The 19095-nt window shown below is 37.3% G+C and overlaps 1 protein-coding gene across 6 annotated transcripts in view; it reads left to right on the top strand.

Moving 5' to 3' along the window:
• The window catches only part of dlg2 (discs, large homolog 2 (Drosophila)), an 823880-nt gene that overhangs the window by 407865 nt on the left and 396920 nt on the right, over window positions 1-19095 (top strand). For all 6 annotated transcript variants that reach the window (XM_072263309.1, XM_072263307.1, XM_072263311.1 and 3 more), the window contains 3 exons: window positions 6634-6803; window positions 15190-15326; window positions 16192-16336. In XM_072263309.1, the coding sequence (XP_072119410.1) occupies window positions 6634-6803; window positions 15190-15326; window positions 16192-16336 (452 nt within the window). The remainder of the gene's footprint in view (window positions 1-6633; window positions 6804-15189; window positions 15327-16191; window positions 16337-19095) is intronic.

Below are 19095 nucleotides of genomic sequence, written 5' to 3'. Positions count from 1 at the left end.
GGACAAATTTGGGTTGTTTTCTCAAGTGTGGTGCATGCTGAGGGGAGATCTGATAGAGGTTTATAAGATTTTGAGAGGCATATAGTAGGCAGATAATATCTTTTTCCAATGGTTGAAATACCTAATACCAGAGGGCATACATTTAAGGTAAGATGCAGTAATTTTAAGGGAGATATGAGGGGCAAGTTTTTTTTCACAGGAGTGGTGGGTGCCTGGAACGTGCTGCCCAGGGCGGTGGTAGAGGCAAATACACTAAGACTTTAAAGGGATGTTTAGATAAGCACATGAATGTGAGGAAAATGGTTGAATATGGTCAATTCAAAAGATTCAAAGTACATTTATTAAAGTGTGTATGTTATACACAGTCCTAAGATTCATCTTCCGCACAGATGGCCACAATACAACAAAGACCATGGAACCCATTCAAAGAAGAAGATCCACCCCATGCGCAAAAAAACAGATCGCGCAAATGGCAACGGGAACATCAATCAATTACCCTCCACCATGCACAAAAAACTAATTGTGCAAAAGGCAACAGGAAAGAATGTGTGAAAAAAAATATAAAACACAAAAACAAAAGAGTCAATATTCAGTTCAGCTCAGTGTTCATTATCTGCAGACCTCCCCGGTTCAAAGTTGCCCAAAATAGCAGCAGAAAAAGGAGTGACCAGAAGCATATTAAAATGTGAACTACAGTCCAATCCACAAACTGCAGACCTAGAACTTTGGTACCATCCTCCAACAGCATTGAGGGAGAGAGAGACCATTCGAATGCAGAGACTTTCCCTCAGGATCAGCGAGTGTGTGAAAGGGAGAGAGAGAGACCATCACACACAGACTCCTTTCTCTGGCAGCAGTGAGTTGGAGGCTGGTAGATGGCTCTGAACACTTACTTGTCTCCGCACTTGCCTCGATATTTTCAATCTTCCTTGATGCTTTAATCAGCGAGATTGGTGAGAAATGGAGTCAATCACGGTCTAGTGCCCCATCTCTAAGCTTCTTGGCCTCAAGGCCGCTCGCTTCACAGAACCTTGTCAGAGATGGCCAAGTGCCAGATTGCTCAATCGGCCTGAAAACACACCATTAAACTGTATATTACAGTTTCGTGGACCATTTGGAGGATGTTGCCCGTGGTAGCATTGTTTACTGGCACCATCTTCTTCCAGTTACTAAATGTGTAGGCAGAAGGGACTACCTTAATTGACCATTTGGTTGCTAATTTAATTGGTTCAGCATGACATTGTGGGCTGAAGGGCCTGTTCCTGTGCTGTATTTTTCTATGTTCTATGTTCTATTTACCCAGCCTCTTCTTACCGAGCTTTTTATACCTTTGGCTCGAACTTCTTAAGCTTAAGTTCTTCAAAACAAATGGTACCAAATGACTCAGTAACCTTATCCTCCACCTGTTCTTGCCGAAGCTTGTTGGGTCAAAGCATCCGACTCTAACCCTGGCCCACTCACACAATGGCTGCTCCCACAATGAGTTAAGTAGCATCTGTGAAAAGAGAGGAGTTATTGACTCCCCCAAACATCTGTCATAACACTTCTCACCCGCTTCATCCATCTTTGACCCCTTCATCTCCTGGCTTTCACTGCTTTCCTAATTTTTCCCATTCTCACTTCCTTTATTCATCATAGTCTAGTGCTTGTAGCCCTTTGTGTAATACACATAAAATGCTGGAGGAACTCAGCAGGCCAGCCAGCATCTATGGAAAAGGGTGAACAGTTGACACTTCAGGCTGGGACCCTTTGTGCTCCTCTTTGTTACCCTTCAGCGGTTATCTCCCATCTTCACACTACCCCTCTGCCCACCTTATGGTAAAGGGTGAACAGTTGACACTTCAGGCTGGGATCCTTCAGCCCTTTGTGTTCCTCTTTGTCGCCCTTCAGCGGTTATCTCCCATCTTCACACTACCCCTCTGCCCACATTATTCTGTTGCTTTTTTTTCCCATTTTTTCCCTCTTTCCTCTCTTTGTTAATCTCTATGTATTTTTCATCTGTCACACTAGCACCACTCTGCTACCTGGTACCCCTGCTTGTCATCTTACATCTGTTCTCAATCCAACAAATACCTCAGATTCTTTACTTGCTACTCCCCTTCTCTTTATATTGGCCATCTTGCCTCTCCACTCTCAATCCAGGTGCAGGTTTCATCCCAAAACGTTACTCATTTCTTTCCTCCCACAGATGCTGCTCGACCTGCTGATTTGCTCCAGCAAATAGCTTGATGGGCCTTGAGGATTTCCTACAGAAATGTCCCAGGACTGAGATGACTGGTTTCCAAAAACTACATTAATCTTTTGTGCTGGGGATGCCTGCAGCTATTGGAAAGTCTTCCTACTCCAATTATCATTGCTTTCAATTTTTCAAGAGCTCCTTGATGCAATACTACTTAAATATTGTTAGAGATGAGCTTTATTGTCCTTATTTAAAGACTGCTGTAAAGATTGGGTATAAGTGAATCTCAGTGAAATTATGTTCAGCATTTGAAATATAAGACGTAGCTAAACCTAGTGCACAATTTTCAATATGCCAGTCAGAATGTTGTCAGGAACACACCATGATATTTTCAGTATGCTCAGCCATTTCTTGTTCATGAGCAGGAAATCAAAGGTTGACTTCTGTCCTGGTGCAGACCTTAAGAGGAGATCAAGATGTATATACTATACTGTAGAGCAGGGGTTTCCAACCGTTTTTGTGCCAAGGACCCCTACTATTAACTGAGGGGTCTGTGGACCCCAGTTTGAGAACTGATGCTGTAGAGGAAAGACGAATGTTGAGGATGTGGATTAATTAGGTATACTGAAGGCTGAGATGGTTTCTTTGGCTAAGGAGAGAGTCAGGACATAAGAGATCAGGAAGAAATGCGGAATTTAATTGAAATATCAGAACGGCATTTTCTTTTAGAACGCAGAACAGATTGAAAGGACCATGTGGCCTACGGATTCTTCCATCCAAAGGCTCAGTTTGTTTCCATAGGAGGATTTTACAGATGCCCTTGCTAAATCTTCTGTAGTTCTCTTAGTTTGAGAATCATATCTTTATATTGAAAAATTGTATGTGAATATCCTCTATGCATGAAAGGTCAGCGGGTGAATGAGGGAATTACAGACCAGTTAGCTGACTATATATTGTTGAGAAATACTCAAGTTATATAAGTGTAATTCATTTATATTTATATTTTTATAGTGATAGGAATATATAGGTATAATGAATGGTAAGAGGAGTAAGTTATCTGGCTCTTTGAGCCAGTTCCGCTATTCACTGAGATCGTGGTTAATCTTTTACCTGATTTTCATTGTCCTGCATTATCTCAATGTTCTTTAATATCCAAAAATATTATAGACCTCTGTTCTGAATAAGATATGTCTGAGCTTCCAAACTCTCCAAGGTAAAAAAAACATCAGAAATTTCTCCTATTCTTAATCCTAAATAGCCTTCTCCCTTTTCTGTGTCTGTGGCCCTGGATCTGGAACACTTAACCAGGGGAAACCTCTTCCTTATATTCAGCCTGTCAAGTACTTTAAGAATTTTGTAAGTTTCAATTAAATCTCTTCTCATTCTTCTGAACTCTGGAGAATACTGTCCTTATCTACTCAATGTCACCTTGTATGGGAAACCATCCATCCATGGACCTTTTTTCTTTGAATTTATTTAAATCTTACATCCGTCCCACAATGTGAGAGAGTAAAAATCTTTGTATCAGTATGAATTAATGTCTGATGGCCTGGTGGAAGAAGCTGTCCCAGAACCTGGTGGTCCTGGCTTTAATGCTGCAGTACCATTTCCCAGAAGGTAGCAGCTGGAACGCTTTGTGGTTTGGGTGACTCGGGTCTCCAATGATCCCCTGGGCCCTTTTTATGCACCTGTCTTTGTAAATGTCCTGAACAGTGGGAAGTTCACATCTACAGATGCACTGGGCTGTCCGCACCACTCTGCAGAGTCCTGTGATTGAGGGAGTTACAGTTCCCATACCAGGTAGTGATGCAGCCAGTCAGGATGCTCTCAATTGTACCCCTGTAGAACGTCCTTAGGATTTGGGGACCCATCCCAAACTTCTTCAATCGTCTGAGGTGAACGAGGCACCGTTGTGCTTTTTTCACCACAGAGCCGATATGCACAGACCACATTAGATCCTCAATGATGTGTACACTGAGGAACTTAAAGCTGTCATCCCCAGATCTGTTGATGTCGATAGGGGTTAGCCTGAGGGGGAGGTTGTTCTCGTGACACCACTGTATCAGGGTGGTGACTTTAGTATTGTGTACAAAATTGGATACTTGACATTTCATCCCCTCAGCCAAGTTGTTGATACTGACCGTGATTAGCTGTGGTCTAAGCATGAGTCTGCCAGTTTGAGAAGAACCTGTCTAGCCCTTTTTTCTTTTGCTTTCAGTCTGAAAAGCAATTCTCAATCCAGATCCGTGTGTTACCCATAATTTCATCTATTCTAAACTTTCTGAACAACTCCTCAGTGGGACCTTGTCTAAAGCCTTTTAAAAAATTCAAATACACATCTACATGACCCCATCATCGCTTCATTAAAACATATCTCAAAGAATTCCAACAGATTAGTCAAACACAATTTATCTCTGATTCTGTTCAATGCTATTGTTCGATTATGGCTTTTGAAGTGCTTATTATTGTATACTTCATTATAGATTCCAGCATTGTCCCTGCTATTGATATTTGGCAAAACAGCCTTTAGTCCATAACTTCATCTGTCCCTCTTTCAAGTATTTGTGTCATATTTGCTCCCCTCTAGTTTACCAAAGTAATAACTTTCAGTTGATCAGAGTGAGCTCGCATGGACAGTATGTTGAGGCTGATGGACACAATTGAATTTTTCAAGAAGGTGATTATTATTTGCATATTTGCACTTGGTGAGTGCGTGGAATGACCTGCCGGCGATGGTGGTGGAGGCGGATACGATAGGGTCTTTTAAGAGACTCCTGGATAGGTACATGGAGCTTAGAAAAATGGAGGGCTATGGGTAACCTTACGTAATTTCTAAGTAAGTACATGTTTGGCACAGCATTGTGGGCCAAAGGGCCTGTATTGTGCTGTAGGTTTTCTATGTTTCTATGTTTCTATTTATATTTCAGTGGACTTTTGGTGTGATTTGATAAAGTGTCTTACATTAAGCTGTTAGCCAATATTGATAGCTTTGGAAACAAAGGCAAGCTATTGAAATAGGTCAGAAAATGGCTGGGCAGCAGGAAACAAACAGTAAGGATAAAAAGCAGGTCATCAAATTAGTAGGACGTGACTCATGGTGTCTGACAATGATTTCCTTTGGAACTATGCTGTTTTCATTTAAGGTTAGACTCATAACATAGTAGTGGGAACCTTAAAACTGGGTGAAGAGAAGCTTCTTCTGTTGGCTGAGTATTGAAGATTTGGGAGCAAAGTCAAAAAATTATAGTCAGTAGTTTTAGGAGTGAAATGAGAAACAACTCCACATAGTGAATAGTGGTTACTTTGGATTCCTCCTTGAGAACTGTTTATCTGTTCTGTTACTAATTTTAATGACTGAAAATTACAGATCTCTAATAATCAGGTTCAAAGGGTTAAGTGGCTTATTCCTTTTCCTATGTTCTTTTATCAATGTTCAGTAAATGTGCCTTGCTTTCTTTTAAGACAAATTAAATGTAATTTATTCTCAAAGAACTGAGTGTCCAAATTTTATATGGTGTCTTCTTCCTTTTTTGTTTCTAAACCTTTGTTTTTTGGGCCTTTGTTGCAAGGGGGATACTACATGCAAGTAGATAATTTTTAATGTAAACTTACCAGGTCTTAGTTAGAAGGTGCACTTTTAACTTCCTATCTGAGAAATGATATACCTACATTAAAGGCAATTCAGATAAGATTCACTCAGTTGGTTCCAAAAATGTGGGGGGGTGGTTTGGGGGGCTGACCAATGGAGCAAGTCCGAGCAAATGGGGCCTATATTATTTGGGGTTTAGAAAACTGACTTATGAACTTACTGAAACATATAATATTCTAAAGTAAATAAACAGAATCAGAATCAGGTTTAATGTCACTGGCATATGTTGTGAAATTTGTTGTTATGTTTCAGCAATACATAATAAGACCATTGTTACTGTAAATTACAATTAGTATCCATATATTAAAATTTAATGCTGAGAGGGTGTGTCCCTTGTTGGGGATATCTAGAACATGAAGCACAGCTTGAAAACAAGGAGTAACCTTTTAAGATTGACATAAGAAATAATTTCTTCTTTCATTGAGTTATAAATTTTTGGAATTTTCTGCCACAGAGAGCTGCAGAGGCAATGTTATTGCGTATATTCAAGTGGAGATTAACAGATACATTATCTGAAAAATAATGGAGCAAGGAGGTATGAAGAGAAACAGGGATTGAAATATTGAAGCATAAATAAACCAGCTATGGCCTTATTGAATGGTGGAAAATGTATGAGTGGCTGATTGACTAGTTCTATGTGATATGTTAATAGCTAGCCTCTCCTTGACAAAAAATGTGTTTTTGTTTGTTTAATTGTGTTCATCTTCATTCAATTCCAAGAACACAAATATACTGTAAGTGAATGAGATTACAACTGAAGAAATAAATAATTTTATATGAAAATTATTTTTTTATTCTTGTTTAGAGTCAATGACTGCATTCTGCGGGTAAACGAAATTGACGTCTCTGAAGTATCTCACTGTAGAGCTGTAGAGGCATTGAAAGATGCTGGCTCAATTGTACGACTGTATGTGCGCAGGAGGCGGCCTGTTTTGGAAACTATCGCAGAAATAAAACTTATAAAAGGACCAAAAGGTATATTTGACAAACTGAAAACAAATACTGGAAGTATACAATAGACACTGGCCCCTTGTAATTTAAATGTTTTGAATGGTTTAAACTTAATCTATTGATATTGCTAGGTATGATATTGACACGTCTGTATCCCAAATGTTACTTTTAAAAGTATTACTGGTATTTTAGAGACAATTTTTATTAGAGATTCAAATACAAGATGTAATTCTTTTCAGGTCATGGGTCTAAATGAAATGTGTGACCTAGAAATTACCTATTCATCTGGCTGTGTGCTTTATTGCTATTTTATATAGCATGTTTATCCATAAATATGAGTTTATCTACCACTGTAATACAAAATATACTTCATATTTTGAAAACAATTGATCAGTAACTTAATATTTCTCATGCATTGGTGATAATGTTAAAAATATTGATTTTTTAATAAGCACTGATTTTCAAAATGATGAAGATTTTTAGTAACATACCTTATGAAATATTGAAACAATTGGTTATTATGCTTTAGAATATGATGCAAATGTTAGTACCTTGTACTTTGTCAAATCTTAATATGGTAATACAATCCTTAGATCTATATTAAGTGCCCTAACACATAGAGTTTAGAGGAATTATGATTTTTAATATTGCATTCTTAAGTTAGAAAACTGAAGTTCAATCTGAATACAGAATAAAATGCCTCCATTATGCAGTAGGAAACCTCAGTCTGAATACAGAGCAGAATATCTCTAGTATGCATAAAAATATCTGTGGGAACAAATTTCATCAGTTATATTAGCTTTGTGAAGTATAACTTGCGTGCAATTGTACATTGGCACAATAATACAGATCCTGGAGATTTCCATTCTTCTTTTAAAAACTTATGATCTGTACGCAGATAGCAAGTAGCCCTGTTGTCTTTTAAGTAGAAGATTGCCCATTAGAATAAAGTGCCACAAAATAAACTGATTAGTAAGTTAAAGTGAGTGTAGTCAGAAGTGAATAAACCAAATGAACAGCTCACTGTCTGGGGATCTATTCCAAATGTAGAATGTAGGAAGTTGGCTTTGACAAGAATAAGTACAAGACCATTCATATTCACATTGATGATTCAACCTTTGAAATTGGAAATATAATTTATATAAGATAATGGAATTTTGATAAGAAAAATACAATAATTCCATAGAAAAGTCACTAAGTGTGTTACTTTATTCCTGGAAGGAAGGAATAAAGTTGGAAAAATGCGGAGAGCTTTTGCAAATTTGAATTGAACATTGATTGGACCACACTTGGATGACAATTATAGTTCTGGTAGGCAAATTATGCAAAAGTTAAAGAGCACTAGTAAGTTAGTATTTTTTTAAAGTTTTTCAAGAGTGAACCTGAAATTGCAAAGTTCTACATATGAAGTAATGAGGGATAAACTGGCAGGGATGGATGGCACCCCTTTGTTCTCAAGATTAGAGCTAATAAGAGGTCAGATGAACTAAAAAGTAGTCTTTGAAGTTATAAAGGGTTTTGGTAGAATTGGGACAGAGGGGTAGAATTTTGTCTTCAGTTTCTCAGTATGGTAGTAGCTAAACATTTAGAGATTCAGTTCTTTAAACTTCATTGCAATAGCCTTCATATAAATACATAAAATGCAGTAAGTTGGATAAGTGCTCTGAATACTTATCAAGTTTACCAGAAAAGGTTTTGTTCACTCAGGTAAGTGTATTTTCAGTAGCTTAATAAGTCACAAATACAGTTATTGAGATCTGGCATTTTTAGCTTTATCATTATTATTAATTCTAGATGTATATCAATTTTCTTACACTATTGAATTAGTAATTTAAGAAAGTTATCTGTTCACCTGTATGAACATAAATATCATCTCCTTTTGATTCACTCTTTTTTAGTAGAGTTTAGTGAAAAAATCCATCAGAACTTCTTACTGACAACTTAAGCATTAAGATTTCTTCAACCAATTGAAATCCAAACTTTGTATGAATTGTGAAAATTGTGGTTGCAGATATTATAGCTTCGGAGAAAGTTGAATAAGAAAGAACAAAATTCTAATTTTTAAGTATGTGCCTTTAGGCCCTGGCTTCTCAGTCCTTCCCTAACCTTAGCAATTTGTTTAGGTTCTATTGCAATGTGCAAATATGTTGTGCCTTATTTGATGCCATGTGAACTGTAAACCACACACACAACATCATCAATTTTGGCGGTTTCCATTTCCAAAGCATGCTGCATTCTGATCCTACATACAGTGCAGTTTTTGGTGTGTATTTTAATGCTTTGTTTAACATGTTGAGTTCTTTGTAAACTTCAACTGACTAAAACTCAACCAGTCAAATCTCACCAGTCTATTGCCTTATGGTTACTGAATTACACAGGGCCCTATTTCTTAAGCATACACAGTTTCAATTTTTTTCTTTAGATTTCAACTTCTGATTGCAATGTTTCAGCTGTGTTTCAGCCTTAAACAATCTAGTTTATCTTTTGAAAAAACTAGCTTTACTTTTGTTCTCTCCTTCTACTAACATCTCTCCTTAAGTCCATCACAAAATATACTGGACCATCTATCACAGCCACATGATTACATGAGTCAAGTTCAGGTTTATTGTTGGAGTCATGCATATACAGGGTATGGTTTTCATGAAAATTAACCTTTTTTGCAGCAGTACAGTCCATTACAAACGTAACAAACATAAGTTAATATGAACTTAAATGATCATAAATCAATGATAACTTAAATGACAAATTTTTTGTTCCTTTCCAACCCTTATGACACCTTGAGTGACAACCTTGCCATTTCTTTAGCATTTTTGTCTGTTTTTTATGAGACTGAGTTACTAGCTCGAAGCTCAACCCAGCACAGATGGAAAGCATGCAAGATGCCGACTGGATTTGAACCCAGGACCACTTGCCTTGAAGTCCGGTGCAAATGCCACTATGCCACTGGCGGGCTAAATGACAAATTAACATAATGATATTAGTCTAAGTTGAAGTCCTTGAAGAAATTAGCAATTGGAAAGGCTATTCAAAAGTTGTAAAGCAATGACAAAACCCCTATTAAAGTACTAAACTATAGGGAGAAAGTCCTTCTGGTATGAATTTATGCCCTCATCTTTCTCATTAGGGAAGATGAGCACATGTCAGGGGGTCTCAAAGTTATTATAATCGTGACCATCTTAAAAAAAGGAGTTAAATCCATTTGTTGTAATTACACTGCTTGCTGTCATGTTGTGGCAAGGATACTTCTCTTCTCAGTACTCCAGAGTCATAAAGTGGATTCCACATAACAAAAGGATTGAAGAACATGATAGTTAGCATTGAACAAATTCAAGAAAAAAATCAAGGAACAGCATTAATCTTTGCACAAGATATTAATGCATGTGATACATTATCCACCTGGCTGGATTATGGAGGACCTTTTACAAGTGTATCTTTCCTCAGTATTGTGTCAATGTTCTTCAACTTCTCTATAACATGAAAACTATGATGCTAAGCGTGGATTCACCACAGACTCAATCCTAATGCTTTCTGGAGTCATAATAAAGTCCTGACTGTCTTCCCAATTGTTAATAGTAAAATGCTTTGCCTCCAATTAAGTTCCCAGACCGACTGGTTTATCTGCAGGAAGAGTAAGAAACTGCTCAAATTTGGTCACTTCCACTGCAGAATCACGAGCGCAGGTGCATCATAATGCTGTGTGCTTTGCTCCTTGCTCTACTCACTTTATACTTATGACTGTGAGACTAAGCATAGTCATAAAAATATTTGCCATATTTAAGCTTGCCGACAGCACTACAGTTGTTAGCAGAATTAAAGGTGGTGACAAATCAGCATATAGGAGGGAGATTGAAACTGGCTGAGTGGTGCCACAACAACAATGTCAGCAAGACCATGATGATGATTATTGACTTCAGGAGGAGGGAAGCGGAGGTCATTCATCGGGGGATCGGATTAGAGAAAGTCAGTAATTTGAAATTCCTTGGTGTTATCATTTTAAACGGTTTGCCCTGGGTCCAGCACTTAAGTGCCATTAAAAAGAAAGCATGGCAGCACCTCTACTTTCTCCAGAGTTTGCGAAGATTCAGTATATAATCTGAAACCTTGACAAACTTCTATAGATGTGCGGTGGAGAGTTTATTGACTGGTTGCATCATAGCCCTTGTATGAAAAAGCCAACAAAGAAGTGGATATGGCCCGGTCTATCACGGGTAAATCCCTCCCCACCGTTGAGAACATCTATACAGAGTACTGTCGCAGGAAAGCAGCATCTATCATGGAGGAACCACACATCCAGGCCATGCTCTCTTCTCTCTGCTGCCACCAGGAAGAAGGTACAGGAGCCTCGGGACCTGCATCACCAGGTTCAGGATGACTTATCACACTCGGCGATCAGACTCTTGACCAGAGGGGATAACTTCACTTGCCCCATCACTGAACTGTTCCCACAACCTATAGACTCACTTTCAAGGACTCTCTTTTTCACATTCTCAATACATTGTTTGTTTATTTATGTATTTATTCATTATTATTTTATAATTATTATTCATATCATTTTGTTGTTGGCCAAAACCAAGGTGATGATGAATCCGCATATAGGAGGGAGATTGAAACTCTGGACGAGTGGTGCTGCACAGCAAGATCAAGATTGGTGGGAGGGCCCAGCCCTACACAACATTTTATGTGCTAAAGATCAAAGAAAATTCAGGACAATTCAAACAAATCTGTATTTACAATGCCTTCTTTGAGCTACGTATGTGACAATTTCAAATGTCTGGATTTTTCCACCATCACACCCAAAATAAGTGTTAACTATTGTTGTATCCATGTAGTGGGATGTTGTTTGGATTCATGCATATGTAGTCAAACAGTTAAGTACCTGTTTTCTGTTCTGTCTGGTCTGCATTTTAAAGGTAATCTTCAATTCATATTTGAATCTGAAAGTTGCTCGCTGGAGTCAATATTTTGCTGTAAGTCCTATACTCAAAAATTGCTCTAACAGTCCCTCCTCTTGGCCCTCCTGGACAAAATAAACTTGTACCAGGAAAAGCCAACCTTAAGGAGGATCTACTCAAATAGGACAGCAGAAATGCTCTGCTTTAGAACCCTTCCAATTACTCTATGTGCACCTACATTTACCCTGTCATCCCTAGTATCTACCTACAACATTGCTAAGCAGAAAAGTTGTTCCAGAAATTTGAGCAATAGTCTTTAGAAATGCAGCCTGTTAGCTCTTTCCCTGCTGGCTGATTGCAGCTTAATCGCATTCCTTCTCTTCATCCCTTCATTCTCTGGTAACTAAAATTCTCTCTTTCCAGGGGGACCAGCAAGATAAATACATCAGGGATATATGCATATCAATGCATATTCGAATCGGGGTTACTTGCTGAAGTCAATATTTAGCTCTATGTTCTAAACCCAAAAATTGCTCTAACAATTATTATTTCATTTTTTCTCTTTAGTTTTGTATTTGCACTGTTTGTTGTTTTGTTTTTCCACATTGGTTGTTGTTCATCTTGTTGGGTGCGGTCTTTCATTGATTCTATTATATTTTTTCTTGTATTTACTGTGATTGCCCACAAGAAAATGAATCTCAGGGTTTATATGGTGACATATATATCCTTTGATAATAAATTTACTTTGAACTCCTCTCGAAATTTTTGAACTTTAAACCAACATCACCTCAAATTTAGTTATTATGTGTATGTCTGTATGCTTTATAGTACTTGGTGGCCTAGTTCCATCTCATCACTGATTCCATTAAAGAAGCAGATAAGGGAATAAGCAATAGGATAATCATATGGAAGGCAAGATCCTTAATAACCAACCTGCCACATTGCTCCCATATCACTGCCCCAAACAATTAAGATCCATGACAGACTCTGGCCAATGAAGATCACTTCCCAAATCTTGCAGACATCAGCAATAGAAGTTACACTACTTTCAATGCAACAGCATAACCATCTGAAGGAAAGAATATTTGAAAACCAGGACCTTAAATTTAGCACCAACTGCATAACCTTCTGAACAGTAGTGATTTTCCACCCTCATGTTTGCATCAATGTCATGAAGAACCTATAGCAGGCACTGCAATGTATCAACAATATCTCCACAAGATTCTCTAAATCCATTAGCAGGTTAGATGGACCAACATCAGTATCCACTCTGAGGACAGTAACATCAATATCAAGGCTCTGATCAAACTCAGCCAATTATCTGCAAGCTTGATTACACATTCCTGTTCTAAACTTTGTCAAATGAAGCAATTTACAGAAGAATAGTAAAATACAGTTCAATGGTATAATATATGACATGAAAAAATTGCAACATCATCACTGACTTATGGGAAAACCTGGGCTTAAGATTGCTCAAACTGACAAAGAACTACATGGGAAGGCACTCGGCACTGTGAGCCTTTGAGCCTCTCTTATAGGAGCATGTAGGGGCTATCAGGAAACAGCAGGAGCAGCTGCATTCCACTCATACACCTCTTCAGACCTCATTTACCCCACCTGTGGCAGAGTCTGCCAATCCTAATTTGGCCTCATCAGAACCTACAGCACCTAAATGGAAACAAGTCATGCAGGGGCAGGAGGAGGAGGAGGAGAAGAGGAAGAGGAAGAAATAGTGGAAGAAGAGGAAGTAGTGGAAGAAGAAGAAGAAGTAGTAGTAGTGGAAGAAGAAGAAGAAGAAGATATAGTAGTGGAAGAAGAGGAAGATATAGTAGTAGTGGAAGAAGAAGAAGAAGATATAGTAGTAGTGGAAGAAGAAGAAGAAGTAGTAGTAGCGGAAGAAGAAGAAGAAGAGGAAGATATAGTAGTACTGGAAGAAGAAGAAGTAGTGGAAGAAGAAGGGAAGAAGAGGGCAAAGGAGAGGAAGAGGAAGGGGAGGAGGAGGAAGAAGAGGAACGAGAGGAGGAAGAAGAGGGAAGATTAACAATAGAACATTTAAACATATTAATTTTTCTAATTTTGGTTATAAAATTATTTTTCTTGGTTATAAAATTTACTCTAGTTCTGCCTCCACCCTTTTCGAACCTCTATAAAAGTAACAATTCTCCAAGCTCTTGCATCATGATTCAACATCTGATTTTCTGTTCTCTTTATCCATTCTGCATTTTTCCCTCCTGTCTTTAAAGAAGATGTTACAGTTGCCATCTAAGTGTTTCCTGCATTGAGGAGTTCCTTCATGTAAATATTCCATTTTGTGATCATCGTACCAAACAACATGCTAATTTGACCACAAACATGAGAAAATCTGCAGATGCTGGAAATTCAAGCAACACACACAAAAAATGCTGGTGAACGTAGCAGGCCAGGCAACATCTATAGGAAGAAGTACAGTCAACGTTTCGGCCGAGACCCTTCGTCAGGACTAACTGAAAGAAGACTTACTATTTCTTCTTTCAGTTAGTCCTGACGAAGGGTCTCGGCCCGAAACGTTGACTTAACTTCTTCCTATAGATATTGCCTGGCCTGCTGCGTTCACCAGCATTTTTTGTGTGCGTTGCTAATTTGACCTTTCCCTCACAACATCACAGTAATCTACATTTCTTTCAAATATGTTGGAAACAAAATTTCTGGATTTACAAAAGCCAAAAGAAGAAAATTTTGATATGGTCAAGGCAGAATATGAATTTTAAGTGCATAGTGAAGAAATCAAACAAAATTGTATGGAGAGCTAAGATATTGTTGAAAGAAATATCTGGACACTGTGTTAATGTAATAATATATTAAATACTATTATATATATTAAATTGTCTGTTCAATTTCAATAGCTAAATGACCTGCTTCCATTCTGTATCTCTCTATAAATCTATAATTGGTCATTCAGTTAATAACCTAGTGGAACTCTACCTGTTCTCATAAATGCAACTTGACCTGTTGAGTATCCCCGGTATAACTAGTTCCATTTGGAGTTCAATGATAAGTCTTGGAGGGATACAGCATGGAAATAGACCTTTCAGCCTTCTGACACTATGCAGACCATCAACAACCCATTTGCACTAATTTTATATGAATCCCATTTTATACTCACATTCTCATCCATTCTGCTAGATTATACCACTCACCTACACACATGAGACAGTTTACAGTGGCCAATTGACTTATCAAATTGCATAATTATTTTTTTGAGGAAACTGCAGCAACTGAAAGGAATTCCATACAATCACAGGAGAACGTGCAAACTTCACGCATACAGCACCCAAATCAGGTTAAACCTAGGCGTTTTCTGCTGTTAGACAGTAACTTTACTAGCTGCACCACTGTGCTGCCCAATCTGCTATAAATTAATTTTTTAGTAACCCTCAGGTATCGACAAAGACTTTGAAAAATTATTATAATGTACTTAGAGAAACTACATAAATTAACTGAATTTTATTTGTTAAGTGGTATCTCTTTTTATATACTAGGATTAGGATTTAGTATTGCTGGTGGCGTGGGTAACCAGCACATCCCTGGTGATAACAGTATATATGTCACAAAAGTAATTGATGGAGGAGCTGCACAGAGAGATGGAACATTGCAAATTGGTGACAGGCTTCTTATGGTAAGAAACCTTGCATTTTATAGTCTGTTATAATTCTTTAAACTTTGTGTAGAATTACATTTTTCACTTTGTGTTCCAAACATAGTAATAATAGAAGGCCTTAGGGTTTTATTTTTATTGTTTTCTTCCTTCTGTAAGATTCAGGTGCTTGTTAAAAGGTGAAATAACTTACATTTATAAAATTCATTCATTCTTCAAGAATTACTAAATAATTTCACAGTCAAATCAGCTGCCTGTAGGCACACAGTATCACACAATTGCAAAGGAACAAATAAAAAATAAATATTTTTGTACTGTTGGCTGAGTTAGAATTTTTTTTTTGCAGTTTGCAGTATTATTCCATGATTGTTCTCAATTTTCAATAATTTGCATAACTAGTCAAAATGATAGTGCTGGTTAGATATACAAGATCCCATAACTGAGTATTCCCTGTATTGAAACAATGTCCGCAAATGCACCTCTTGATATTCAGTGGATGTTGTTGCAGAACAGCAATTTCGCTAAACTATTTTCCTCGCCAAAACAAGTTTTACAGTGCCTCTCCTCTCACCTATGACTAGAATTAGCATTGTCTTTATGATTCAGTACTACATTTTGTCTTCTGTTTGCCCATTAATCTATTTAGTAAGGATCTGAATGTGGGAAGTATTCCAGCAAATTATTTCCAATTAATGTGAAATATAAACTGTAGTTTAATTATATTGCATATATAGTTTTATAATTTTATTTGTTAGTATCTTTTTGTAAATTTAGCACAGCATAAACACAATATCAAACACAAGTTGCATATACAAATTGAAAGTACAATTAATGTGATAATATACATTTTTATTGTATTTTTAAAAATGGTTATTATTATTGTAAGGTGAATAATTACAGTTTGGAAGAGATAGCACATGAAGAGGCTGTAACAATACTGAAAAATACATCCGATGTGGTCTACCTTAAAGTTGGAAAACCCACTACTGCTTACATAAGTGACCCTTATGGACCTCCTGATATCCCACACTGTAAGTAAATGTTTTCTTTATCATTTTAAATTAAAAACTTAGAGTTTTCACTTTATTTATATTTAACAATTGGAAGTAGTAATTTTGACCCTTGCAGCTATGATTTGCTATCTTTTTACAGAGTTCTTGTTACAAAGATACTTTATCACATGTTAAGATGTAATAATTGAAGCTACATGTTGAAAATACATAATTCCAAGATTTTCAAAGAATATTAATTGCTTTAATTTTCTATTATTTTGTAATTTAAAAAGTAGGTAGTGGTGAAATCAAATAATATTTCTTACAGCGTAATAGGAACATACAAAACACAGTCCAAAATTGGTAATTTTGCCTTTCATGCATAGACTACCATTCAATAAAACCATTGCTGATTCTGAACATTAAGTTCCCTTTCCTAAAATCCCATATTACTCAATTCAATGACCAAGACATGCCTTGTATATAGTGCAGCTTGAAGCATCCGTAGTCTCAGAAAATTTATTAAATTATAAAATAATAAAGAATTATTTTCTATTTCAATACTTATATGGCCACTTTTTTTCTTGAGAGTAGGTCTTCTGTCCCTCCCGTCCATTTCTTTTTTGAATCCTGTGTTGCTCAATAAAATCCTATCCCAAGGCAATTGTACTTTTTCTTGTGTATTGAGAACAAAATGCATTGTACTCTAGGCAATTGTGGCAATGTTTCCTTATAATTTAGGCCAACTGGTGGCGTAGTGGCATCAGCGCCGGACTTCGGAGCGAAGGCTCCCTTATTTGGATTGCATAGCCTCTGATCTGGGCTGACAATTACGTGCTAGGTGGCACCTAATTAATTAGCATGTTTATTTCGGCTTTTTTCTTAAAGATGTGCTGTGTGCCTCCCAGCTACCGCTGCGTTCTTCGCGGATCGGTACAGTATCTGTCCAGGGCCCAGGTGTTGGGGTGGTGGGACACGGGGTGACATATCATCGTCGATCAGGGCAGGCAGCTCATCTTCTCCTATGACTGCCCGCCTCGATGTCGAAGGTCGAGGTTCGTCGTCTGCTGTGGCTGATGTGGAAGGCTTGCTTGACTGCTGAGCCTCGCGCATTCTTCTATCATACAGTTGTTTGTAAGCACTCAAATCATCCTGCAAATATCCCCTAAACCTACGTATGCTTTCAAAATTAAAGTCGTACTTTATCATTGCAGCGAAAATCTCACGCAGTTGCTTCACTTTCTGCATTCGGTTGCATTCGGTTTCGGTTGTTATCCTTTCCTCTTCCAATTGCATCAGCTCTTCATCTATCAGTTCTTGGTCATGGGATGCCAAAAGCTCTTCAACATCATCTACGTCAACTCCCACAAGCCAAACTCACTTTGTCCTTGCTTCGTTCACCACGATCGAAACGCTTAATTATATCTAGTTTTATGCTAAGTGTAACACCCTTACTCTTTCAGACTTTTCCAACACCTTAGAACTCATCTTGCTAATGGCTGCTCAATGCTATGTGTTAAAGCAATGCTGTTCCGAATCCGGGGGAGAGTGGCTGCTCGGGGTGTGCGCTGCCTTTCTTCGTAACAGTGAAAACACCTTCTGAAAGCGAAAACAGGGTACTAATGTAGGTCTTTCATAACAGTGAGGTTTCGTAAAGCGAACGTTCGAAAAGCGGGGGACACCTGTATATTTAATTTAAACCTCCTAATCTCTTAATAACTGAACATGAAAAAGATTCAAAAAAAAGTTTTCACCCCCTACACTTAAAAAAAACAAAACAAAACAAAACAGAAACTGGGCTGCCATATTTCTTCGGTTGAAATCATTATTTGTCATTAACTCCGCTCCTCTATACACAAAAAAAGTTATTAAAAAGGATTCGGAAAAGGTCAACTTACGTCATATGAAAATGTTGAATAAATGGCCTCCAAGTTTCTTTAAATTTAACTGAAGGATCAGTGGTACCACTCCTAATTTTTTCCAAATTTAAACATGTTATAGTTTGGGAAAACCATTGAAATGTAGTAGGGGGATTAGAATCTTTCCATTTAAATAAAATGGATTTTCTAGCTATTAATGTAACAAATGCAATCAAAGGACAGGCTGAAGGGGATGAGTAAATAAAGTCTATAATTAGTAATCCAAAAATTGCAGTAATAGGTTGTAAATCAATATGTAAAACTACTGAAATAATACCAAAAATGTCTTTCCAATATTTTTCCAAAAGAGGGCAAGACCAGAACATATACTTCAAGGAAGCTACCTCAGGATTACATTTGTCACAGACAGGATTTATATGACGATAAAAACGAGCTAATTTATCCTTATACATATGGGCCCTATGAACCACCTTAAATTGTATCAAAGCGTGTCTAGCACACATTGAAGAAGTGTTAACTAGTTGGAAAATTTTCTCCCATTTCTCTAGGGGGAAAGATACCTGAAGTTCTCTTTCCCATTCATTCTTAATTTTATCAGACATACCTAAACGTATTTTCGTAATTAAATCATAAACAATTGCTATTAAACTCTTCTGATAGGGGCTTAAACCTAAAAAAAAATTCTGTAATTTTAATTTGATGTGATATCGGAAAAGTAGGTAAAATAACCTTCAAAAAGTTTCTAATCTGTAAATATCTGAAAAAAATGTGACCACGGCAAATTATATTTATTAGGCAACTGTTCAAAGGAGATGAGACAATTATCCATGAATAAATCACGAAAACATATTATTCCCTTCGTTTTCCATAAAAGAAAAGTTTGATCAGTTTTCGATGGTTGGACTTAAAAATTGCATA

This window comes from Mobula birostris, chromosome 7 (genome assembly GCF_030028105.1).
Source record: "Mobula birostris isolate sMobBir1 chromosome 7, sMobBir1.hap1, whole genome shotgun sequence".
In the NCBI taxonomy this organism is placed as follows: domain Eukaryota; kingdom Metazoa; phylum Chordata; class Chondrichthyes; order Myliobatiformes; family Myliobatidae; genus Mobula; species Mobula birostris.
This window is presented reverse-complemented; position numbering and strand designations above follow the sequence as displayed.